Here is a 25,672-nt window from a genome sequence, read left to right on the forward strand (position 1 = left end):
CATAACATCGGAGATACAAAGTGTGGGGTCTGGAATATTCCTTTGGTCCCACTCATTTTCAGGAAGAGAAGACGACACTGATTGGGAGAACAGGCTGATATTTGGGAGAAGAGACCACAATGTCAGGTCCTCCTGTGACTCCTAGAATCGCCAAGCCTGGAACCTGCAGAGGGAAGCTTTCATCACAGAGGATGGACTTCCTGCCTTCAGTCATTTTACAAATGCCCGCCAGGGACCAGTGAATGCCCAGAGCCCTAATCAATGCAGGGAGACCACTCAGCAATCATCAGTAAAGAAAATCAAATCTGATTAAATATGTGAGCTGGAGACTGAGAAAATGTCAAAAGAGCAGTTCAAGGTAATGTGGGAAAGGCCATGCCATTCTCCAAGTCATCAAAAACAGGAGGAGTTGCCCTTGGATTTTCTCCTTCACCTGGACCTATGTATCCTCCTGCTAAAATGCCTCCCACTCTTTACCCTGCCCCCACCTCCTGCTTTCATTGCCTGGGTCCAGTTCTTGCCTGGATGGTTGCAAGGGCCTCCAGCCAGCTCTGCTCCCTTCCTCTGGCGGCTACCTGGGTAAGAGATGGAAGCACCCATGGGCGGGGGCCTAGCAGTCACCAGAAACCGTAATCTGTGTAACAGCATATGGGAGGCCGGCCTGTTCCTCGTGCCATGTTTTAATAAATTAACTCATTGACTTCTCACCCCAAACCTAGGAGTTTTCCACAGTAATATTTTTGTATCATACAGATGAGTTTGCCTCAGGTATAGAGAGAATAAGCACCTTGCCCGGCCTCACATGCACTCTCACACACACGCTCACACATGGGAAACCATAGAGTCGAGAACAGAACATAGCAATGTGGATCCAGAGTCCGTGGTGGAAACTACAGGCACTCCAGCGGGTATATAACTGGGGTTTTAAATGCTCGGGTTGCCCAAAGATGACGATGTTCCAACAGGAACCTCCTGGCTCACGGCTGGATCATCCTTCTAGCCTGGAATCCAGATACGGCCTACCGTTCCCTCCAGACCCTAGCTCCTTCAACGGCAGTTCAAATGTCACTTGGGTCAGCAGCTGCGATGCTGGTCCTCCCTCCGGGGCACCTGGAAAGGCCCTGCTGTGTTCAGCTGCTAATGACAAGCAAATAGCCTAGTTGTGGAGGCTGGAGATGCTGGAGCTACCCTGCCTACATCTGTATTCTAGATGCTGCTGGCTAGCTGGTTCCTTGAGCTTTCTGTGCATTTGTCTCCTCATTTCAAAAGTGACACAGGGGGTCCTGGGTGGCTCAGTCAGTTGAACGTCCAACTCGATATTGACTCTCATGATCTCGCGGTTGTGGGATTGAGCCACACATCAGGCTCCTCACTGAGCATGAAGCCGGCTTAAGATTCTCTCTCTCCCTCTCTCTCTGCCCCTTGTCCGTGTGCATTCTCTCTAAAGAAATAAACAAACTTAAAAAAAAGTTGACACTAATAATAACCTGGCTCAGAGGCTGTCATTATAATTAAATGAGTAAATCAATGTAAAGAGCTTAGAAGTGTATTTGACACGTCCGTGAAGACAACGACGGTGGTGGTGAGGAGGATAAAAACAAGCCATGTGTATATATGTCTACCCCACAAAAGACGTCTAGGAAAATTAATATTCAAGACCTGTATTCAAATAGCTACCATGGATTTCAGCTCGTGGTTTACAAGGAAGCAGGAAATAGAATAATAGCAACAACATCTGCAAGTATATTGATGTTTAAATTTAAAGGTTCCACCGAAAGTGGTGTTGGAAGGAGGGGTGATTGCTTGAGCCAACAATGAGTAACAGAAATCAAGTTTACACTCTCACTGGGAAAAACAAAAACAAAATAACCCACATACAAATATGAAGCATCAGTTTTCAGACATTGGCCATCAGGCTGCATAGACCACAAGTGAAGTGAGTCCTACTACTTACTGCCTATAGGGAGTTTCCAGGACATGATGCAGGAAGGTGGAACTTAGGCTGCCAGGGCAGCCTCCCTGAGCCAAGGAGACAGGGCTGAGAGTTCAGGAGGCCAAGGGCTCAGAGTTCACAGGACAGAGCACCAGAGATGAGAGCATAGGAAACAATTCCCAGGGAATGATGGGGGCATCCACAAGTCAGAGTGGGAGACCTCACAATTCATGGGTCAATGGGCAGAGCTCAGAGGAGCATTGTCTCAGCAGCTAGTTGAACTCTCCCTAGACAAAAGACTTCTCTGGTCTCTCCTAGCAAACCTTTAAAAGCAAGCCCTGGAAGGATCAAACTGATTCCCAGTTTGGAATCAGTTAAACGCATCCCATAACAAAGCTCTCTCTCTGTGTATATATAATGATATATACGTATTTGTTTTTTTGATGTATTAGTTAATATAAATCCATGTTCATATTTTTATTTCATGTATATATAAATAAATACATATAAATCTAGCACTGAAAATGAAAAGGTAAACACGATGCCTGACATTGAATCGAAAATTACCAGGCATACAAAGAGTCAGGAAAACACAACACATAATGAGGAGAAAAATCAAACAGTAGAAATGGATACAAAAATGGCACAGATGACAGAAAAGTTCTCAGCAAAGGGAGTTATAGTGAAGAAAAAGGGGTGAGGTAGAGAATGGGAGGTGGAGACATGGAGGAAAGGAAAGACTGGGGTGGAGGGAGCTGAGAAGGAGGCAGAAGCAGAGAGGAAAGGGGGTCAGAGAAGCAAGCCATCTAAACAAGGGAAGAGAAGAGAGCATAGAGGAGGGCAGAGATGCCTGGAAAGAGGGCAGGACAGAATTAGGGGCAGGACCAGGAGGTGATAAGAAAAAACACAAATGTAATGACAGAAAGAAGGGGGAAGCACATCACCTGCTCCACTTCTATATAACCTTTATCACAATAATTTATGACCTATTGATGTAATTACGTATTTAATATATATACGCCATATATACACCCCCGCCAGTACCCTGCTTGTTCGTGAGGCCAGGATAGCGTGTGTCTTACTCACTGCAGTTTTACCAAAGATGAACACAGCCCCAGAATACAGTGAGGTGGCCAAGTTGCTGAATATGTCAAAGAGAGGGGGCAAGTATCACTGTTACCTTACTGACCAGGGGAGACTGAGTCTAGAAGGGTCAGTTACTTACTCAAGGACAAAAGCTAGTAATGGCAGTCCCATTAAATATGGAGTTCTTTGTTCCAAGTCCAGGCATTCCTACAGGCCAGAAAATAAAATCATTCCTTTTGGTAGCTCGTGCCAAGTCTTTAACTCCTCAATGAATAGTTATGATCCAATTATAATTTGTATTTTTTCAGATGGAACAGTTGTGAGTACAAAGAGGCTCAGAGAGCATTTCTGCTATATTTAGGGGAAGGAAACATTCTGTACAAGCTGTTGGTGAGGGCAAGGCAATGGAGGGACAGTGCATGGCAGCCTGGGAGGCTGCTGTCAAAGAGAGGAAGTTCTTGGGCCATCTGAGTGGTTCAGTCAGTTAAGCATCCAGCTCTTGATTTCAGCTCAGGTCATGATCTCATGGTTCACAAGATCAAGTCCCACGTCAGGCTCTGTGCTGACAGCCCAGAGTCTGCTTGGGATTCATTCTCTCTCTCTCTCTCTCTCTCTCTCTCTCTCCCTCTCCCTCTCCCTCTCCCTCTCCCTCTCCCTCTCCCTCTCCCTCTCCTTCTCCCTCTCTCTCTGCCTCTTCCCTGCTTGTGCTCTACCTCTCTTTCTCAAAATAAATAAATAAACATGAAAAAAATATTAAAAGAGAGAGGAGGTTCTTTACACTGGAGACTAGGTCCTTCCATATGCGGACTCAAAGGTTATGCACACACATGACACACAGAGTCTGCCACGCTGGGTTCTCCTCTGCAGCCTTCTATTTGTGTGACCTGAGACAAGTTAGTTCCTCTCTCTGAGCCTCAGTTTCCTTGTGTCCAAAATGTAGGTGATGAGGTTTCGCTCAGAGGGTTATCACAGGCATTAAGAAGGATGAAGCACAGAGACAGCATCAATAGCTACTCACTGAAGGTCCATCTCTGAGACACCTGTTTTTCTGGAGGAACAGTTACTGCCCCCAACACGTGTGGTCTAGCAGGGGACTGGCTAGAAAACAGACAATGCCAATGAAATGCAAAGGTCATAAAGGCAAGAGTGGGCAAGAAGTTACTTGGGGCCCAGAGAGGGGCTTCCTAACCCAGCCTGGGGCCAGCGGAGAGGGTAGGACCTGGGAGGCGTTTGCAGGAAAGGACGATGCAATCAACAAGGCGGAGGAGAATATGCAGAAGGATAAACGGTGGAGCTTCCTGTGCCTTCTTCACAGACACGACACAAATCCCCAGTTGAGTCAGGGACGTTATGGAGCTCTGACTCCACGCCGAGCACCCTGTCAGTGCATCATCTCTAGCTCAGAGGTGATGAGCTGGACCAGAGTGACAGACCCTGGGTTGGAACCCAAGCGTGTCCAACTCCAAGTCTGTACCTGTTGGTCCACTCCGGGAGACCTCGGCTGGAAGATGCCTCAGACTCACCGGGGAGATTTTTAAAACACTGCGGTCTAAACCCCAGCCTAGCTGGGCTGAATCAGAATCCTGGGAGTAGAGCTCAGATTTGCATAATATTTTTAAAAGTCTCCCCAGGAGATTCTGCTGTGCACTGTCCCCAGCTGCAGGGAAAGCCACGGGGAAAGGCTCTCTCTGCAGGCAGCCTGGTACCACGTTCAAGGCTGTTTACCACCGTGAGCTACCAAGAGTCCATGTGTTGGACTTCTGAGTCTATGCCTGTGTTAACACGTACTCTGAGAGCAGCGAAGCTGTGAAGCTTGAAGACACATGTTGGTGGTGGACAGGCCGGGGTTCGACAAGGTAGGTTTGACAGGCTGAGCTGGACAACACGCCCCCCTGAGCCAGCTTCCTGGGGAGAGGGGAGCGACATACATGTCAGCCTTGAGGCTGCCTCTCTCCATTTCTCTCTCCTCCTCTTAAAACTGCAAGCTCATCTTCAGTCCAGGGCGAGACTGGGAAAAGGAGGAAGGAGGGGAGAGAGTAGCTAGGCCTGCGGGTGCTTCCTGCATTGTATGGAGGGGCCCTGATGACCCCCAGATCCCCAGGACTCCGTCCGGCCATCGGGCGGCCCATCTGCCCTGCCTGGGCCAGCTAGCGGCTTAGACCGAGGAGGGAGAAACAGGTGTGCACTGTCCTGGTCCTCTGCTCACCGCGCTCAAGACAGAACACAGCTACTTTTGTGGAAACCGCTTCATTTCTCCTGCAAACATACCTGCCTGTGCCCGTGTAAGTGCCCCCATGTGTATCCACGTGCACAGCACACTCACCCAGACCTCGGCAATGCTGTCGCCGAATAGCCAGTCGGTCCGTTGCCGGGTGTTCTCATCACTGGGGGAAATCACTTAAGAGGGTCACTGAGTTCACATCCTGTGTGCTCTCTCCCTGCATTACACCTGCTGTGTGTCCCTCCTTTGGTAGCCTAGGCACCGGGCCTGCTAGAAACTGGGTCTAAAGGAATCACTGAGGACGTCTGAACCAGACGTTGGAGACCTCCCGTGATCAGGCCCATCTTCCACTAAACCCCACCAAGCATCTCAAGACCACACTACAGTCTCTAAACAGGTGTTGTGCATCAGACTTCTCGTCTTTGGTATAGCGCTGCAATAACAAATAACCCTGAGCTCTCAGTGAGTTATCACTCACACAAAGGCCACTGTGGGTTAGCAGTGCTGTGGGCAGTGTTCCTAGAAGCAGAGACTCAGGGAGCCAGGGTCCTCCCAGCTTGTGCCACTCCCAAGTTTGACATACACTCTTCAGAGGCACCACAGAATGAACGGATAGCCTGGAGCATCACACAATATTTTTAAGGGAAAATACTCAGGGATTCCACTGGCTCTAACCCAGGCATACGGCCCTCAACTAACCGCAAGGGAGGCCTGGCAAAACATCTTCACACGTGCATATTAAATGAGATGGGACCAGGGAGGTACAGCCAGTCGGCCACCACTGTCATTCTGATCACCAACCCTGCTCCCCTCTTCTTCCTACGCCTGCCACACCCTCGTGCAAGGGGGGCAGCCCTGGTCACAGGTGTTCACTGCCTCGCCTTCCAGCTGTCGGATTTTTGGGGTGGGGAGGCAGTGTGGATGCTGGGTCCGATAGGGTTCTTACTGGTCCAACAACCAAAGACCTAAGAATATAAATGAACTGCCCTTCACAACGGGCAACGGTAGGAGTGGGAAGGAGAAACTGACATGGACACTCCCATTAGGGATGGAGGAGAGTGGGGAACCCACCGCAGACATAGGTCTGTAGGTTTCGTGATGAGGCACAAATTTCACTACTGGTAGAACTCCTTGGTCCATCTCCCTGGGTCCATGTAGCTCGTGGTCCCTGGGTCCGCCTCCCGGGAGGCTGGGTGGAGGGGAGCACGGTCCCTGGGGGACAGACAGCATTCAAAGCCTACCTCTTGCTCTCCAGCACCCTGGGAAGGAGGCCCACGGGTTGACATTAGCCTTAAATAGCCAATCAGTCTTCCAGTCTAAGTCTGTGGTTTCTTCTACAACACCATTTTCTTCAAAATTTAGTAGGCTGTCAATCTATTTGTTTCCAGTCTCTTCCCCGTGCCCTTAAGTCTGCTGCATTTCTTTATTTTTTCCCCCCAGGTCTCTATAGAAAGTAAACAGAAGCTGCCTTGAAGTTTTCTGGGTCGATATGTAGGAGAATTGATGCATTAATCTGCTGTTTGCCTCAAGCCACTTTATTCAACAGAGAAGTTTTCTTGGGCTCTGTCAAAGTTTTCTTGTGTTTGTTTTTTTTATTTTTAAAATAACTTCAGTGTTTTTGTTCCAAAAGAAATAGGCTTTTCCAACTCTGCCGGGCCCCAAATTTCTGCATGGACTTTCCCTAAATGTCCCAAAATGTCAACAGTGCCGAGGCTGAGGACCTGCCCAACACACAGCTCAGACGGCCTTCAGTCTCCTTTCCAAGTCCTCAGAGGTGACAGTTTACCAAATGTCCTGCCTCTGAGTAACACAGGTCCTTGTGTGCCCATCCTCTGATAGCTGAGTCTCCATTTCTACATCCCTGATTGCTAAGGTCGAGACCATGCTTTTAGCTTTCTGTTAAGGCTAGACCATCGAAAGAAACATTTTTTCTTAAGTAACACTAACTGCTGTGACAAGCAATCCATAAATCTCAGTTACTTAACATTTTTAAGTTTGTTTGTCTTTCCAAAGTCTGATACAGGTCAGCGGATCTCCTGTGTGGCTCTCCTCCAAACGATGTCTCCCTATCCTGGTTCTTTTGTTCTGTGCCACTGCCGTCCCAAACACATGACTCCCGAGGTCACCACAGAAGAAAGGAAGCCCAGAGCATCAAGCAAGATGCTTGGAGAGTAAGGAGAAGAGGCTTACATCACTTACATCCCTACATCATTGACTAGAGCCTTGTGGTTTCCTTCTTAAAGTTCATTTATTTTTGAAAAAGCATGAGTGGGAGAGGGATGGAGAGAGAGGAGGAGAGAATCCCAAGCAGGTTGTGCTCTGTCAGTGCAGAGCCCGATGTGAGGTTTGATCCCATGAACCGTGAGAGCATGACCTGAGCTGCAATCAAGAGCGGGACGCTTAACTGACTGAGCCACGCACGTGCCCCAGAGCCTAGCCTTACAGTCTAATTAACTGTAGGTGTTCAGGGCACATGGGGATGGTTCCTCAATGACTTCACACTCTCTCCACCCTCATGCCAGTGCTCTGCATCTCCTGAGTCAAGTCAAATGCTCGGGGTGTGTCTGCCGGGGTCACAGTGCACACTCTGGGGGGAAATGGTCCTAGAGTCTCGAAATCCTGGCTCCCACGTCAGCGTCCCTTCCATCAAGCCTCCATTAACTAGGAAAGGCATTCTCCACGACATCAAGACATCCACTGGTAGATACCCACCCAGCTAGACGGCAAGAAAGAACCAAACGAATTACCGATATTCTAGGTACAGTCAGTTATGGGCTCTTGCCACTCAGCGGGAACTGGTTCAGAGATTCTGGACACACATTCAGAGGGCAGTGTTTTATGTTCGGACCCGGTTTTCAAATTCACACACAACACTGGACAAGAGTCAGATCCAACACCTGCCAAGGCCTTTGCGATTCTCCTTCTGTTCCCTCCCTGAGCAATCCCTTCCTAGGAAAGCCGCGTTCATGGTATGGTGGTGACTGAAGCCCAGCGACCCTGCGCAGAGAGCGGGTGCTGCAGGTGAGGCTGCTGGGGGGGCTGCAGAACACCGTCTGGGTGCCTCACATCCGTGCCATACTCGCTCATCACAGTCATGCTGGGACGTCAGCCCTGCCACCCTCAGCACACAGGCTGCAGGTTCCTGCAGGTGATGGCTCCCCCCCCCCCCCCCCCCGCCCCGGAGCCTCACTCATATCCCTCCCCCTCTCAGTCACTGGGTGCCAGCCCAGGGACTGCAACAGCATCATCACACCTTTTCCCAGCCCAGGGTCTTTGCCACAGTACACGTAGCTCAAATGTTCTTCCTCTTTCTCGCCACTCTTTGTCCATAGGTTGCCTCTGTGCTAACCAGAATGAGTTTCCCTGCTGGTGGATCAATGGGAGAGACGGAAGCTCCCTTGCCCTACTGATGCTTGGCTTGGCAAGTGGAAAGTGGGCGGGATTTCAGTCCCAACCCACCTCCTCCACCAGGGGCCTTTGTAGAGCGTACAACTTACACAACTGTACATGGCAGCCCTACTTCCCCCCCCTCATTTCCGGCCATGTCTCATCCTTCACGTCACAGCCTGAATTCCCCTTGCTCAAGGAAGCTCCCCCATATCACAGACCAGGTCAGGGGCCCCATAAGAGCAGCTCCTTTGCATCCAAGACACTATGATTAAGTAGAGATTGGTGTGTTTTCTTGCACGTATACCTTGCTCCTAGCTAAACTCCCAGAGTCTTGCATGAAGTGCAGGTTAGATACGCAATAAGATGTTTATCAAATGAAGGCTCAAATACAGAACATACGTCGGGCCTCAACATCATCTCATAGTTCATGGGTTCGAGCCCTGCGTCGACTCTGCAATGCCAGCTCGGAGCCTGGAGCCTACTTTGGATTCTATGTCTCCCTCTCTCTCTCTCTCTCTCTCTCTGCCCCTCCCTCACTTGTGCTCATGCTCTCTCTCTCTCTCTCTCGTCTCTCAAAAATAAATTAAAAAATGCAAATGCCTAAATCAAGGTCACCCACAATGGAGGAGTTCAGCCACTGACACTTAAGCGTGAATCAAGTGTGCCAAATCTCCTTACTAGAAAGCTAGCTCACAGCAGAGCCCTTTATGACCCATGACACACAGCTACCAAATAGGTCGATTCTTCAAGTTCCTTCCATTCTACCTCAGTTGCAGCTATGACATCCTTCCATCTCTCTACTCTGCTCACCTCACCTCTACATGGTCCAGGCCTCCACTCCAGGCTCTTGCGGATTCTGCCCCAGCCCTACCTCCTCCCATCAATCCCGTACAGAGCGGCGAGAATGACAACACGTCCCATCGTGCCGATCCCCCGCATGTGGCACTGTCATGACTAACCAGGTTTACAGAGTCCCCAGTGATCGGGCCACTGGTGACCTTCTCAGCCCCATGTCTGGCCACCCTGCCTCCCTGGAGTGCCCAGATGTGCCACACCCTTTCCCTCACTGCCCCGGGCCTTGATGTTACTTTTCCTCACCTTTCCCCTCCCCTTGACATTCCACAGCTGACAATCACTCATTTTGATTCAGACGAGAGCTCCTTCACTCTGGGAAGTGCTTCCGGACTGTGTCCCAGTCTCGAGCACCCGGCCCTGTTTTGTGCTTCACTAGCAGACCAGCATGAGGCCTGATTCCCTGCACTGGGAGCTCCTGTCTAGAGTCCACGTGTCTCTCTGGGCCGTGTCCGTCCACTCCAACATGAGCACAACCAAAATAAGTACCCTGCGAACACATGGTAAATAAAGCAATAAATGAAGTTTCAAGGAAACGACTCTCTCTAAAAAATGATGGGCCAAATGATTTGGAAGGCCCCTCCTAATGTCTGCTTTCGGAAGACAGAGGATTTAGGAAACTACTAGTCCATGGCAAGAGACGGATCTAGATTCAGAGTCCTGCGTCCTGTTCCCTGCTTAAAGTCCCTCTCCCTGGGAAGCCCTCTGTCAATCACCCTGGGGGGTGGGCCCCTCTCTTGTGTGCTCCAGCCAGCTAGAGCACTGCAGATGAATTCTTTCTTAGCGTCTATCTCCTATGAGATTACTTTTTCAATCTCCTTCCTTTTTCTGCCTAAATTGCAAATTCCACGAGGATAGAACTGGGGCTGATTTGTTGACCATCGCTCCACTCTGCCCACCTCAGTGTTAAATATAACCGCTTTTTTTTTTTTTCCCTAAGTAGGCTTCACATCCACCATGGAGCCCAATGCAGGGCTTGAACTCACAACCCTGCAATCAAGCCCTGAGCTGAGATCAAGAGTCAGACACTTAACCGACTGAGCCACCCGGGTGCTCCAACATGACCGCTGCCTTAATGAGAACACAAGGCATGGCTTTGACTCAGGATCCTCAACCACGAAAAGGAGGAAACATCATAGAGGCACTGGTTACAGAGACAGCTGTTGCCACCTGCCCGGCACTAGGTGGTGAAGGTGGGGGACACGGCTGTCCACCTACTGGGAGGGTTCTAGGAGACGGCAAGTGGAAGTAATTTGGCTGGATGCAGTGGGCCCTGGGCATGTATCCCGGCCCCTGCCCAGTGTTGGGCAACTATGAAGTTACTAGACCTTTAGTTTCCTTACCTCTATATAATATGAATCTATTCTAGAAGCCATGAGGAAGCACAGTAAAAATGCTCAGCACAGAGCCTAACATGAGTAAGTGCTCAGCACATCTCACTGACATAATTACATTAAAAGGTGAATGTGACGTTTGGTGACACCATGACACCGTCCCTGGGTAGGAGGAAGAACAGGAGGGGAGACAGGGATGCTCAAAGGGGGAAATATCTTTCCCCTCCTGAGTCCCAGGCAAACCTTACAGGGTGAACACATTTCACTCTCCCCTTTAAGAAAAGAAGAAGAAACAGAGGCTCAGAGTGGTCAAACGACCTGCCAAGCTCTCACGGGTAATCCACGGATGAACCTGACCTTAGCCCTGCCAGGGGTCCGTCTCAATCCAGTGTTCTCGCCTGTGCGCCCTGCTGCCCCCTGGCCTTGTAATCAGTCAGTATGTGCTGACTGGGTGTCTGTCACGCTGGATGCTGAGAACACTGCTCTGCCTCGTCCTTGCCACGTGAACTCCCACCGTGCCTAGAAACTCGGGAGAGGAGGAAGACCTCCGAAGGCAGGAGATGAGGAAAAACGGTGGTTTTTGCCAATGAAAAGTGTTGTGCATAAATAAGCAATACGGTAGACTTTTGCACGAAAAGTCCACTTTCACGGATTTATATTCTTTTGTGGAAATGACCCATGGAATTTTCGCTGGATTCATACCCAGATGAATGCAACCCACCAGAGAGTCAAAGCCCATCACGGCTGTGCACCAGACAGCAATTTACTATTTGTTTTGCAACGTTATAAACTATTTAATTTTAGCACAGAGGGCGAGTACAACAGTGCTTGGCATCTTAATTCCTGAAATAGCAGACATCATTCAACACAATTTTTAAAACTATGAAACATGTTTTTCTTTCGATAACGATTGTGTTTTCCTGATGACGTCGGATTCGTCCCCAGGTAGTTAACCTTAGAGCGTGGCGCCCACGGACTGCAAAGTTGTCTGTGCTCATCCCCACACAAATGCTTGTACAGCCCACTCCCCAGGCGGGCATCACACTGGTGTGATGAGCTTTGACAAAGCACGGGGCTAAACAGAAAGCTCAGTGCTAAGTGTGCACCTGTCCACCTCGGGGAGAACATCTGGGTTTACCGGGCTGTGCTTTCTTGTGTCTGTAATCAGGAAGTAAAAATGAAAGCTAAGCTAATAGTATTTGTCCCCAGAGCCAGATTATGCCTTTGCTGGGGCCTGGGACTTTTCATCTGTTAGAAAATAGAAAATATATTTAAAATTTTATTTTCAGGATTGGAATGACATAATTACATATATACATGCACATATGTAGATACAGGTAGATGCATATGTGTGTGTATGCATATATACGTTTTGATTTTACAAGACATTAAAACATTCCATTGGCCCCCAAAGTATTGTGGGCCCTGGGTCCTGGGTACTGGACCTACTGTGTCTGAGGGCTATGTCGGCTGTGGTCACCCCTCATATGTAACCAAGAACCTCACGGTGCACCAGCTTACCTCACCTACATCCAACACTAACTGAGCACCTGCAGTGACCAGCACCTCGAATGGGTGCCGGGGGCTACAGAAAGGAAGATGCCCCACCAGGTGGGGGCTGAGGCTGACATTCCCATTAGCGTGGTGTCCCCAACCCCTTGCCCGGTCTCTGAGCCATGGTAGGTGCTTGATAAATATCTGATGAGTGAATAGACTGACGGCAGCATCTCTGCTCACGGAGACGCATCGCAGTCGAGAGGCAATATGATGGCGCATTAACAGCAATAATGAACGTCCGTGCCTTAGCCGTGGGACTCTGGATGCTCGCGAAAGGGATACGAGGATGTTTACAGTAACAAGGGTGAATTTAAAGCAAGGGTGAAGTACAAAGCACCCAATAAAAATGGAAGCAGAAGAGTAGGAAGAAGGGCAGATATAGGAGGTGGGAGACTTTCGCCTGGAGATCAGCCTTGTGCCTCGGTTTCCACCCCACCCAGCCCTTGCAGACATATGCCTGCCTCCAGCGAGGGGCTGTCATGCCACAAGGCTCGGCGTGTAAGGCTTTGTAAAGCTCAGCACTTTGTATACGTGTGCTTTGGGAGCATCACTCCTTTCCAGGAAGATGCTGGTTTACAACCCTCTGCCACCTGACTTAGCAGGAAAGTGGCCCCAGAGCCACAGTCTGGAATATTCTCTCAACGACACACTCCTGGGTCTGGAAAGTATGTTCTACGTCACATGAGCATGGAGGGATTTCACTTTGGTGGCCAACACATTCGTCTCAGACGCGTTCATCTGCTCCGGCAGAGCACGAGTCCCCCCACTCCCCAGCACGGCTTCTGTGATTTCCACAGGTGAGCCAGGGGCCAGGGAGGCTCAAAGCATCGGGTGGAACGCATCTGTTGGAAAGTTAAATGCCTAACATCTACTCGCAAGGGCTTTTGTCCTCTCGCATTCAGATGTTCTCGGATTCCACGGTTTCCGACAGGTGCTCGTTCAACAAAGGTCTCCTGAGCACATGCGCTGTATCAGGCACACGCCGTGGACACAGAAAGACCACGCCCAGCCCTGCGAAGCAGCAGACTGACCGGGCGGGGCCGTGGCAAGAGGCTGCCCAGTCCTATGACTGTAGACACAGAACTAAACCTGTGTCCCGGCTTCTTCACCTGCAAAAGGAAATCCCACACAGTGGCTGGTGAAACTGACGGAGCCCTTGGGCGTCCACGGCTTCACGGAACAGGTGTTCAAAAACTCAATGTGAAATGATCGGCATCAGACTTTACATGCTACTGAGGAATTTTTAAAGCTTCGATTACTGCTTTGCCTCATGCACTAGATCCCACGATGCACCGAGAGGCCAAGGTGCATCCATTTGGGCCCCTGCGGCACACGGGGAGGCCAGCACCTAGTCGGGACTAAGCATGTGACTGATGGATGAGCACGCGATGTACCGATGCTCCTGCCCACGGAGGCTGAGCTCTGAGGACCAGGACACCCTACGGCCTGTGCTCGTCCACCAGGCTGCCATCCTCTCCCCAGGCAGTGGAACAACACCACTGATCTCAGCGATGCTGGGAGTGCGCGGCATCCCTGGCGGGAGAAAGGGATTATCCTGGTTTCGAGAATTGGATTCCTGATCCTGAGCACTTTATTAAGTGTGACCGCAGATCTTACGTGCCAATCTTGCCAGGCCACAGTACCCAGCTCCTCAGCCAAGCATTATCCTAGGTGTTTCTGTGAAGGTATGTTTTAGATGAGGTGAGCATTTAAGTCATTAGACTCCGAGCAAAGCAGATTTTCCTCCATGGCGTGGGTGGGCCTCACCTCATCAGTTGACGGTCTTAAAAGAAAGACTGACCACCCCCTGCCACCAAGAAGAAAGGATTTGGTCATTTGGTCAGCAGACTGCCTTTGGGCTCAAACTGCAACTCCTATCGTGTCTCCAGACTGCTGAACTAACCTGCAGATTTCAGATTTGACAGCCTCCAGAAAAGCATGAAACACTCCCTTAGCATCGATCTGTGCATGCGTGTGTGTGTGTGTGTGTGTGTGTGTGTGTGTGTGTGTACACATACACAATCCTACTGGTTCCGTGTCTCTGGAGAATCTGGACTAATAAGTCAAGTATGTGTCAAACGTCCCCAACTGCACCAGGCAGTGACAGGGATATCACAGGGGAGATAGCAGAGAAAGGACTAAAGGGGACCTCCAGCATCATCTTGTCCAATCCTCTTTTACACATGAGGAAACTGAGACCCAGAGAGGGCAATGATCTGACTCAAGGTCACACAGCAGGTTAGTGCCAAAGCCAAGAACAAAACCACACCTAAGACCCTTCCTTCAATGTCCTACCCACAAGGCCACACTGGGGCTCTTGGAGGAACGTTCGATTTAATTATGTGGATAAACTAAAAGAAAAATAATCCAACAGAGGGTTTTACTGAGCATTTTGTGCTGGGCTCTACGCTCCAGGCTCTTACATGCTTATTTCATTTAATCGTCTCAGCAACCCTGCAAGGCAGGCATTAGTGTCCCTTTTTGACAGATAAGCCGCAAATCAGAGAGGCAAGATAATTCCCCTCAGGCAGAGCTTGCCGGCTGTTGATGGGGAGGGGATGGGAGCTCCAAGTCTAATCTGAAGCACCAGCCGCCTGGAGCTGGGAAAGAGGAAAGAGCCGGGATGCACACAGGGAGGGAGGGAGGGGCCCGGCTGTTGGGAAAGGACCCATGATGTTTCATGCGGTCAACTCATTCTGCTATGACGCTCTAGCTTCTGCAAACGTCTCTGCACAGAAAGGCTTATTTTGAAGGCAACACCTGGTCTCTAATCCTTTCAGCTGAGGCTGCAATCTGCGTGGATCCCCATGTTATTTGCTAATGCACTGGGCTTCCTGGGGATTTGGATGCACCGTTCCTAGGGGAGGCAGGGGGAGTGGATTTTGTTCTCTGCTCAGCAGCCCTTGCCTGGTGGGAAGGCACAGGGTGGGTGTGCAGCACTGAGCCCGCATAATTGGATGGGACCCAAATGGAAAATACACAGGGAAAGAATCAGGTCCCGAAAATAACCCATTGAGCTAAGCTCCATGAGCAAGTTCACTGCTGAGTACCCACAAATAAGCTATTTTATCTGACTCTTGTACAAGACAGGGATGTCTTCTTTGACACACATCCCCAAAAATAGCCAAGAAAAGAAACGGAAAGGGGAAGAAAAAACTATACTGTATCATGTTCCTGCTATGAGTCTATTTTTGTAGTCTTTATACATATTAACTCCTGAAATCCTCTCTAAAAGCAGGTATTATCCCTTTCTCAAGTTGAGAACCTGAGTTTGCAAGGGTGAATGAACGCCCTCAAGTCACATGGCATTGGGGAGCGTGGCAGGTGTCTGACACCATAATCTTCCTTCCCCCATGTCACACCGTGTCAAAGGCAGAGATCTGGCTGGGTCATGCTCGGCTTCTCGGATGCGGCAGAGTCCGTGTCCCCCGCCCCAGCCCGTCCCAGGTCCCAGGTTCTGAACAGTCTCCAGGGGCAGCCCCACACGGTGCTGGGCCCAGGGATGTGCTGCTGAGTGAGTTGGCCTCTATCCGCAGCCGCTCGGAATCAGGCGGAGGAGAGACAGAGATGCCTAGAGCCAACCACGGAGGGAACATTTGGGAGAGAGAACTTCTTCCTAGGAAATCAGAGAGTGCTTCTCAGAGGTGGTGGCATCTGAACGAGGCATCAGAGGATGTGCATAAGAGTCCCCTCTGGGAGATGCTGTAGCATAATCATCCCGTGTTCCCGCGGACCTAGAAAAGGCCCTTGTCTTGGAACATGTGTCAAAAATGTTTTGAACCGATCTCTGACATTCCCTAACGTCCTACGCCACATTACCTGGGAAATGGTCTGAGCTGGAGATTTTCAGGTAGATCCTCTGGGGAGGCACGTGCGGGCGAGTGAGAAGTCGGCTGAGGGGGAAGCGGTCCTGGCCCTGTGACGTGGTCACAACGAAGGCCTCGGTCTACCCATCAGGAGTCTGGAGCGGGGCTGGGCCTGCAGCAGGGGGCTGGGGCTGATCCACGGGACGCACACAGCACCCACTAACGATGGAGGGTCAGTGCCTGGCCTTGGGGATACGCAGAGGGAGCAGGAAGTCCCAAACTCCCACCCCCTCGCTATTATCTGCTGGGTCCAGTGTCAATGCTGAGGAAACTGGTACAAGGCTCGGTGGCATCTACAAGTCTTTGGAGCCCACCTCCGAGGAAGTCCTATCTGGCTTTAAAGGCTGCTCGTTCCTGGGCACAGAACCCTGCCCCTCAGGAGGGTCTCAGAAGCTCTCTCCTCAGCTCCTTGTATCGTGAGAACACGAGACACCACGGCTGGGACCAGATGGAGACACGCATGGCTCAGCCACCTTTGCGGCCAAGCCTCCTGGCTGGGCCACAGGCAGGGAGAGGTGATGCCACAGGAGAGCCAGCAGAGCTGGATATGTGAGGAGGGGGCAGGGCTGCACGGGACAAGGGGGTGCCTCTTTCGTGTCTGGGTAGGCAGACTTCCACGCTTCTACTGTGGACTGTGTGACAGCTCACTGGGTCAACCCGACGGGCTACCGGGTGCCCAGACACCATGTACAACTTTAGCCCGGCTGTCTCTGTGAGGGTTTCTGGAGGAGACTGACTTGAGTCAGCGGACCGAGTTCACGCCGATCGCCCTCCCGAGGTGGGCGGCATCAGCTGACCGGCTAAGAAAATGCAGAACAAAAGGGGACAGTGAGAGAATGTCCTTTCCCTGCCTGCCTTCCAGCTGGGACACCCGCGTTCTCCTGCCTGCCCACTTGAGCTCAGACCGGAGCCCGCCGCCAGCTCTCTCCCGGGTCCTCGGCTTGCAGGGATGGGTCATGGGGATGCCTCAGCCTCCATCATCACGTGAGCCAATTCTTTTCAACAGATCTCTTTATATATATTGTGTCTACATAAATATGTCACTGCTAGTTAGAAATACTATCATCTGTCCCTCCCTCTATCCGTCTCTAATGCAGGCTGGTTATTTCTGAGCAAGTTCCTAACAAACCTAATGACGTGTTGGCTCAGGAGAAATCCGGGCACAGCGACCCTGAGTGTGGCCAAAGCCCTGTGCCTCACAGAGAGGTAATGACGGGAGTTGACTGGGAAGAAGGAAGAAGGGAACGGTCAGGATGTGCATATTTATTGAGCGCCTACTGAATACCAGCACTGGACTAGGACCTTCACACTCATCGCACCGATGGCTCCACACACAACCCCAGAAGATTACTGAATCTTTGTGAGTCCACTCTTCAAGGGGGGAAACTGAGGCTCAGAGAAGTGAGCAAGTGGGAGACGGAGACGGGCGTTGACAGGGGCTCACGGCCGACAGGCTGATCAGGTTACCATGTGGTCCAGGGGAAGCCGCTCACCGCGTGCCCTCGCAAGGGACCGCCCAGAAGAGGACCCTACAGTGTCCACCCCAGGGTCCGGCATGAGGAATATGTTTCACAGAAAGGAAGGAACGGACGGACGGGTGAGAGGAAGGGGCCCACACGCACCCCTGCGAAGCTGCATCTGGCCCCGGGGCCACGTCCCGTGTGGACCTTACCTCCGAGGAAGTCGGCTTGCAGTACCCAGCTCCGAAGACCAGGTTCTCCAGAGAGAGGCTGGACTGCTCCGGTCCCGCGTCTGGGCCGCCTTTACCAAGCCAGGACCCTCTTCCCGGACGGGTAAAACTGAAAGGCGGGGGATTGAAGAGGGAGAAACAGTGTGAAGAAAGCGATGGTGCTGTTGGCTCTGCCCCTCCGGGCTGTCAGTGGGACACGGCGAGAAGGAGCAGTTTGCCCCTCAGGATGCCGGCCTGACAAGGGGTGCACCCGGCACGCGATCCTGGGAAGCGAAGAGGGCACACAGCCTGCTCTGTGAACACGAACATGCCCGGAAAGGCCAACTGTCCACCTGCCGAAAGACACCGAGGCACAGCTCCAAGGCCCCAGGACCAGAGGGACAGAAGGACGGGGGCTCCACCCGCTACTGTCTGAGTCCTGTGTCTGCTCCCTTCGGGGCACAGTCTGGGGTGAGCTCCTTCAACCCTTCCCCTCCCTGAGCCTCCATTTGTCCTGTAGAAGAGCGTGAGCATCACAGCTGCTCAAGGAATCTCCCTGAAGGATCCAGTCCAAGCGACCCACATCCCTGCTTAACGCCCTGACGGGAAATAAAGTTAATATGATACTTTTAATTCACGTATTCAAACACGTATCCGGTGAGCGCCACAGGCCTGGCAGTGAGTCAGGTGGCAGGTGGCAAGACGACGGAGGCGCAGCCCCCTCTCTGTGAAGACATTTTGCATAGAGAGGGAGGTAGAGGGGATACCACGAAGGTGAACTCAGGACAGGGCGCACTGGAGAGCAGTTTATAAAGCGAACCAGGGGGGAGGAGGGATAGTCGAGGGGTCACCGGTAGAGCACGGCCCAGGGGTGAGGGGCCGCCATCCAGGCTGGTCTGTCCAGACTGGGAGCCCGGTGACAGTGCCCATAAGCTCCATGACATGGGGAGGGGACAGCATTTATGCCGGGCAAGCTGACACCAGCACCTTCACCGGGGCCTCTGAGGATTCTGTGAGACTGGCCCAACGTGGCTTCAAGTGCAGCGTCAGGCAAACAGCAGTCATTCGATGAAGGTTCCAGCTGATGTCGATGACACCACAAATACAATAAAACCTTCCACAATCATTATTATCTTTATGTAGCCACCGCTGCTAATAACACACCCCTAATCGAACAGAATACAGTCATTACTCTGATTTGTTTACTGCGATTTTTTTTTTAATTTTTTGACCTTTATTTATTTTTGAGAGAGACAGAGAAACAGAGACAGAGTGTGAGCAGGGGAGGGGCAGAGACAGAGGGAGACACAGAATCCGAAACGGGTTCCAGGCTCCGAGCTGCCAGCACAGAGCCCGACGCGGAGCTCGAACTCATGAACCATGAGGTCATGACCTGAGCCGAAGTCGGACGCTTAACCGACTAAGCCAGAACTGCAATTTAAAGCAAGGGTACAGTTTGGCTACAACTGGATCAAAGGAACATTGCAGGAAAACAGAGAACATGTGCATGAGCAGCGATGCTCACGGCATATTCGGGGGCAGACTGCAAGTTAGTGACTGGAATCACCAGCTATTTTCCTGAACTGTGGCCTTGACTGACTCTTCCAGAGGATCTGAATCCCCCCAGTGGAATCCACCTGCCCCATTTAAGGCTGAAACACTGGAGTCTCTTCTTGAGGGTGTTTCAGGAAAGGCGGAAGGTCTTTTGAGGTTAAATTTTAATTTCTCACCTGCTCCTTCCTGATTGGACTTGAGGAATGCTGGGAAACTCACTTTTCTGGAAAAACTAGAACTTGCCCCATTTGACAGGTGTTTCCTATCATTTTAAAGGGTTGCCTTTGTTCCCAGCCACTGTGAGGTAACTAATGGAAATCCTTCCTATAAAACCCAGAGAACAAAAGACAGTTCTATTTTAACTGCCATCCCTGGAGAAGCCAGGCTCTGACGCTGAATATCTATGTGCGCTCCATTCGATTTGCAAGGAGCTGTTTCCATCAGAAGGTTAAGTTTTCTACGAGGAGTTTCCAGGTCCCAAATCCTCGTTAGAGAGTATCAGGGCTCCCAGCGGCAGGAAGATGGCTTTTCACAGCCATCTTGGGCAACATGGACACTTAGCTCCTAGCTGGACCCTGGCTCTCGTCTCCACCCTGATATCGCTTCCAGCCCAGCCGACTCTGGCCGCAGGAGGGATCTTTACAAAACACAGGTCTTACTGGGTGATTCTTCTGCTCATGTCCTTCAATGCCCCCTTCTTAAACAATCAATGGATTTTCAATTCCTCAATGTGTCATTCGTTACACTGCTAAATGAGACCTTTATCCTTCCAAATTTATTTCTCTCTATGCTAGACATGAGGCCGAGATCGGACCCCGAGATGTGCACATGGCGGGCGCTGCATAAATATTAATCAATGGAACGCATGGCCAAGGGTTTACGTGTGCTATCTCATTTACTCCTTCTAATAACCTTCCCGCACAAACTGCAACAGGAACTCGGGGAGCTTAAGTCATGTGCTGGAGCTAACGCGCTCACTCAGCAGGGGGCTCAGAATAGATCCCTCTGACCCCAAAGCCAACAGTTCAACCCCACCCTCCATCACATTCCCACTCCCAGGATGGTTCCCTTGCTGAACTAGAGTTACTTACGTATGTTTCTGCCCTGCCAAACTCTAAGCCTCTTAAGGTCCCAGATCTGATCTGTTCATCCCAGAGCTTCCTGGCTTGGCCTCTCCAGAAATGGGTCAAGCTTAGGCCACCCACCACTAAGCAAGCACATGGTCACCATGTGCAGCATAGATGATGAACTTCATCTCACTGCACTCTGTTCATCTCTGCTGGATTAATATCACTGCCCATTTCGTAAGTGCCCTCCCTCCCTCCCTCCCTCCCTCCCTTCCTTCTCCTTCCTTATTACTTCAATGTTGAAACAGATGTCTAGAGCAGTTACACATCCGAAGACCCCCAGGAATTACCTGGTGGCTACAGACAACAGGACAGGCCTGACTCCAGCTGAGGCACAACAGCTCAGTCTCAGGCCCCAGAACCACCTGCAGGGCACTCCTCTTTCCTACCCTGGGCCCAGGGCTGGGGGGCCCGGGGCGGGGGACGGGGGGGGGGCGTGGCTATCACCTCATTTCCACCAGGTGACAGCCAGCCACTCATAGGACACCACCTCCTGCCATCAGCCCCGTGTCACTGACGGCAGACTGTGTCCTGAAGTCTGCATCAAGGCCACTTTTTGCCAAGCCTCAGAGCGAGCACACAGCCAGGGAATATCTCTGCAGGATCCTCATGCCCACCCCCCCTTTCTGGATTCTATTTTTCCTGCAATTTCCCAAATTCAGGTCTGCTTTCCTTTGATTATACCTATGATTGCTGATAATATTTTCTGCCAAACTCTGAGCAGCACTTGGCGTATAATAACACCATAAATGCAGACAAGGAAGTCTATCGCAACATCTCCTTAGCTGCCCCCGTGGGATATACTGTGCATACCCTAACACTGGTCCTGGGGCACAGCAGGTCCTTGATATAGCGATTGAGAAAGAACAATGAATATTCCCATGGTCTTCCTTACAGGGGTGTCTCCTTTTTCTTCAGGGCCCAGTTTGGAGGAGCTCGACCCTAGATGGGCAGGAGAATGTCCACATTGCCAGCGGAGCGCTGGAGGCCAGGCACGGCACACGCACAGCCCATGATGCCAGCCCCCTCCACCCTCAGTGCCCTTGGCTCCTTTCATGGGCTCTGAGCTAACTCCCCAAGGGCTCTCCCTACGTCAAAACCCTATACTGCTCAAGGCCCAGCGTATGCAATGCACCCTTTCTTTCAGAAACCTTCTCACCATGCTCCTTAGCCCACTTAGTCTTTTTTTTTTAATTTTTTTTTTTAACATTTATTTATTTTTGAGACAGAGAGAGACAGAGCATGAATGGGGGAGGGTCAGAGAGAGAGGGAGACACAGAATCCGAAACAGGCTCCAGGCTCTGAGCGGTCAGCACAGAGCCCGAAGCGGGGCTTGAACTCACGGACTGGACCGTGAGATCATGACCTGAGCTGAAGTCGGACGCTTAACCGACTGAGCCACCCAGGCACCCCAGCCCACTTAGTTTTTATCTCTGGATGACACTTCTCAGTTTGGGGATTATGGTTGATTAGACATATATCCATCCTGTCCACCATTCAGATCAGTGTCTGAATTAGCCCCCACAGCAAGCAGAGCCTGGGGTGGGGCTCGGCTGAGGGGCACGGGGACTGGGTAAAGGCCTCCAGGAGCAGCATCTGCGGGCCCCGTCAGCCGGCCAGGATCCCGGCTCCTTTCCTAGTCACTGACCCCAGCAGGTGATCGGAGCCAAGCTCTTACCCAACCATCAGTGGGGACTGGAGTCTCATGCATATTAACCACCAGTAGTGAGAAGTTCTCCTTAAAAGGGGCACTGGAACGTTAGCTCCTTCCTGAGACTCCACATCACAAGATTCTATCCCTGACTGTCCCTTTGCACGCATGACCACCTCATGCCCACATGCACAGGCAAGGTTAGGAAGTGACCTGGTGCACAAAGCAGGCCATGCCAGGCACACGAGGAACATGCTCACTGTTGCCAGCTCTGTAGCCCCCTCTTGAGGATGCATTAAGCCTCGGTGCATCACAGGGCTTCACTGACAGAGTGAACACAGGGCCATATGGGTGGCCTTGCATTTGAACACATGGCAACCTGGGGAGGGGCGCAGAAAACAGAGTCCCTGTCCTGCGCCTAGCCACTACCCTTGTTTGAGAGCCACTAAGATCTGTGCACGGGACACGAGTGCTCCTGGTTTAGAGAGGAAGACTGTGCATCTCAGGGACACGTGGTGACTTCTCAGATAAGGCACGGTTAGAAAAGGCAAAGCCAGGTGCAGGGCCCAGGTCCGATCCGAATCTAGTCTTGCCAGGTGTAATCCGTTGTTGGCAGATTCAGCCCCTTGGCTCCCTGCCCACGCGCCCTGGACTCCTGATGCCCTCTCCGCGCCACCCACCGCCCACCTCTCCCCTGCCCCCGAGGGAGGCCCAGAGCCTAGACCCTCCTCCTGGGAGAAGCCCCTCTGGTCTGCGCCCATCAATCCCGGCCAGCCCGGCCCCCCTCAGCTGCGCCGTGGAAGGAGTATAACGAGAAATCCACGGCGGCGCCCCACGCCTCCGCGTTCATGTTCGTAATTTCATACCTGATCAGGGGCTGCTGCAGAGCCACCAGGGCCGCGTGGATGGTCACCGAGATCACCGACAGGTGGAAATAGTCGAACATGACGGGGACCTGGTGGTGCAGGCCTCTCCGGGGGTGGAAGTGCAGGCCGAGCGTGCGGCTGCTAATCAGGGGTGCCCCCGCCACGTCCCTCAGCCTGGAAGGCAAGCGAGTGAGCCCAGGTGAGTGATGGCAAGCTATCCCTGCTGTCACCCAGGCAGGTCTGCATGATGGCCCCACCCCGGGCCAGCCACCATGCAGGAATCATCTGATCCATCCCCTACAATCACCCTGTCTGGTTTGAAATCCCTGAGGCTCCGAGAAGGAAGAGAACTCAGGAGGCATCACACGGTTACTTCTCAGCAGCCCCGGGGCTCATGCTTTGCTGCCACTGATACCAAGCACCCCCTCCCCTGTCAGGCCAGTGACAGAAAGACGCTCAGACCCCTTTTCAGGGCTCACGTCAACCCTGAAGCCCTGGGCCTCCCTCCCACCCACGCTGCTCGTCTCCCTCCACCAACGTCCAGCATAGCACTGCTTCGTGAGTCTGGGTTTTCTGCCAGAGTCCTACCTCTTATGGCCAGGAAATTCAACTAATTCATCCTTCTGTCTCAATACCTCGCATTGTATCTGGCAAACTGTAGACGTTGGCCAAATGTTTGCTTATGGAAAAGAAGAAGTGGCTGACCAAAGGAATAAATGAGTCCCAAAGCATAATGGCTGAATAGTCAGACGAGTTTCAAGAAGGATTCCTGTACCTTTGCTCTAGCATTCTGTCACTGGGGTGTGTCTGATTCCTAAGAGATGAATTGGCTGGAAGGCAAGGCCCAACAGAGCCATTGGTTATAAAAAAGGGGCTGATTCTTCTCTAAATAAAACTCTTCCAGTGCTAACCTCAAGTTCTGGAAGCCAATCACTCCGGCTCTCTAAGTCTCTCTGAAGCAGAGCACTTGGGAAGCATGGATGGGGCATCTTCCATGGGTAGAGCCCAGAGCTCAGAGAGTATTTGGAGGACACACTTCTCCTTCCTCCGTAGATGGAAATGAGACACAGGCAGAGGAAGGGAAGGGAGCGGACTCCCAAGACCCAGCTCAATGGGCTGGAATCCCCCTGGAATCCTGTCGCTTGGCTTGTGTGCAAATTGGCAAGTAAATCATTGCAGCCCAGGGTGACTCCATAAACAGACCACAAACAACAGCCTCCTCTCTTACCAGGCAGAAACCTGATGGGGATGGGGAAAGGGGGTACCTCCCGAGTCTCAGAAAGCCATTAACATTTACATTCACTTTAATTCGGACAATAATTTACTGAGGCCTTACAATGAACGGAATCCACTGCTTTTCCCCTTAATCCTTATGACCGTCATATGAGGTCTTTACTAGTATTATTCCATTTTCAGATAAGGAATCAAAGCCAGCATGGGTTAAGTGACTTGTTCCAAGTCACGAGACAAAACTGAAATGCTAGACCCACGTTCATCTGACCCCACAGTCCCTTCTGTGGTACTGGACTTCGTCACTTGGAATCCATTCAGACACAAGCTTGTGGGAATCACAGACATATTCTTAGGCTAGAACAAGAGGAGGTGAAGCACACGTCGGGGAGCAAAGGTGTCAAAAATGTTAAAAGAATTTAAGCCACATCAATAGGAGTAAAGAACTCAGATTAAAGGAGGTGATAGCTGCTTTGTGTTCAATAATGGATAGAACCAATCAATGGAGATAAAACTCAGTTCGTGGGGGTCTCAATTTAGAAACGATGGAGGTCACCCTGAGCACTGAGTTCCTATAAAGGAACCAAAAAAGATCAAACACAAAACACAGAGAAAGAATCCTGATATTTAATTGGAGATGAAGAGATGACTTTATTGAAGAGTCTTGTTTATCTGATCTTAAAGGGTCATCCAGACTGAGGATTTTCCTAAGTGGTTGCAAGGATTAAAATCAAGGGCAACCGAAGAAAGGCACACAAAAAGGACTTGTTCCTTAAATAAAGAAGAATTTCCTCATAGGCAGAACTGTCCAGGGACAGAAGGGGACCTGATGGGAAGGAGTGAGCTTCCCGTCCCTACGCAGGCATGTGCTCGTGGGCCTTTGCAAAGTAGCAAGTGCACGTGTGAGAGGGCCGACTGGAGCAGGGTGATCTTGACTCTGGCGCTTCCAAATCCCTGATATTCAATGCCATACTTCCCTATTTGGTCTCCACTCGGGCCTACATGGTTCTAAAGCAGCCATCTGCCTGGGTCATGTTTCAAAGCCTAACTGCATCATCCTTAAACCCAATTTAGGAAAATGAAAAAATAGGGCATTTTAAATTCTTCCCCAGTCCCTGGCTTCCTGTTCCCCTTAGCTAATCTTGTACTCCATGAAAACCCCCTGCTCTGATTGTTATTAAGTGCTCTGTATTACAGACAGGAAGTGACACGTGGAAGCCCGGCCCCACATGCATCTAGGAAGCCGCAGAGAGGAAGAAGACATTGATTCGGCAGACCACACACTTGAGATACTGTCTCTCTTAATCTTCATAACAGACTTGTGAGACATGGGTTC

General features: G+C 51.2%; 1 protein-coding gene across 5 annotated transcripts in view; it reads right to left on the reverse strand.

Moving 5' to 3' along the window:
• FAM135B (family with sequence similarity 135 member B) overlaps positions 1-25,672 on the reverse strand; it is a 280,699-nt gene that overhangs the window by 60,731 nt on the left and 194,296 nt on the right. For all 5 annotated transcript variants that reach the window (XM_042973072.1, XM_042973070.1, XM_042973071.1 and 2 more), the window contains 2 exons: positions 23,107-23,280; positions 17,912-18,038 (listed from right to left, as the gene is read on the reverse strand). In XM_042973072.1, the coding sequence (XP_042829006.1) occupies positions 17,912-18,038; positions 23,107-23,280 (301 nt within the window). The remainder of the gene's footprint in view (positions 1-17,911; positions 18,039-23,106; positions 23,281-25,672) is intronic.

The sequence above is a fragment of the Panthera tigris genome, chromosome F2 (genome assembly GCF_018350195.1).
Source record: "Panthera tigris isolate Pti1 chromosome F2, P.tigris_Pti1_mat1.1, whole genome shotgun sequence".
NCBI lineage: Eukaryota > Metazoa > Chordata > Mammalia > Carnivora > Felidae > Panthera > Panthera tigris.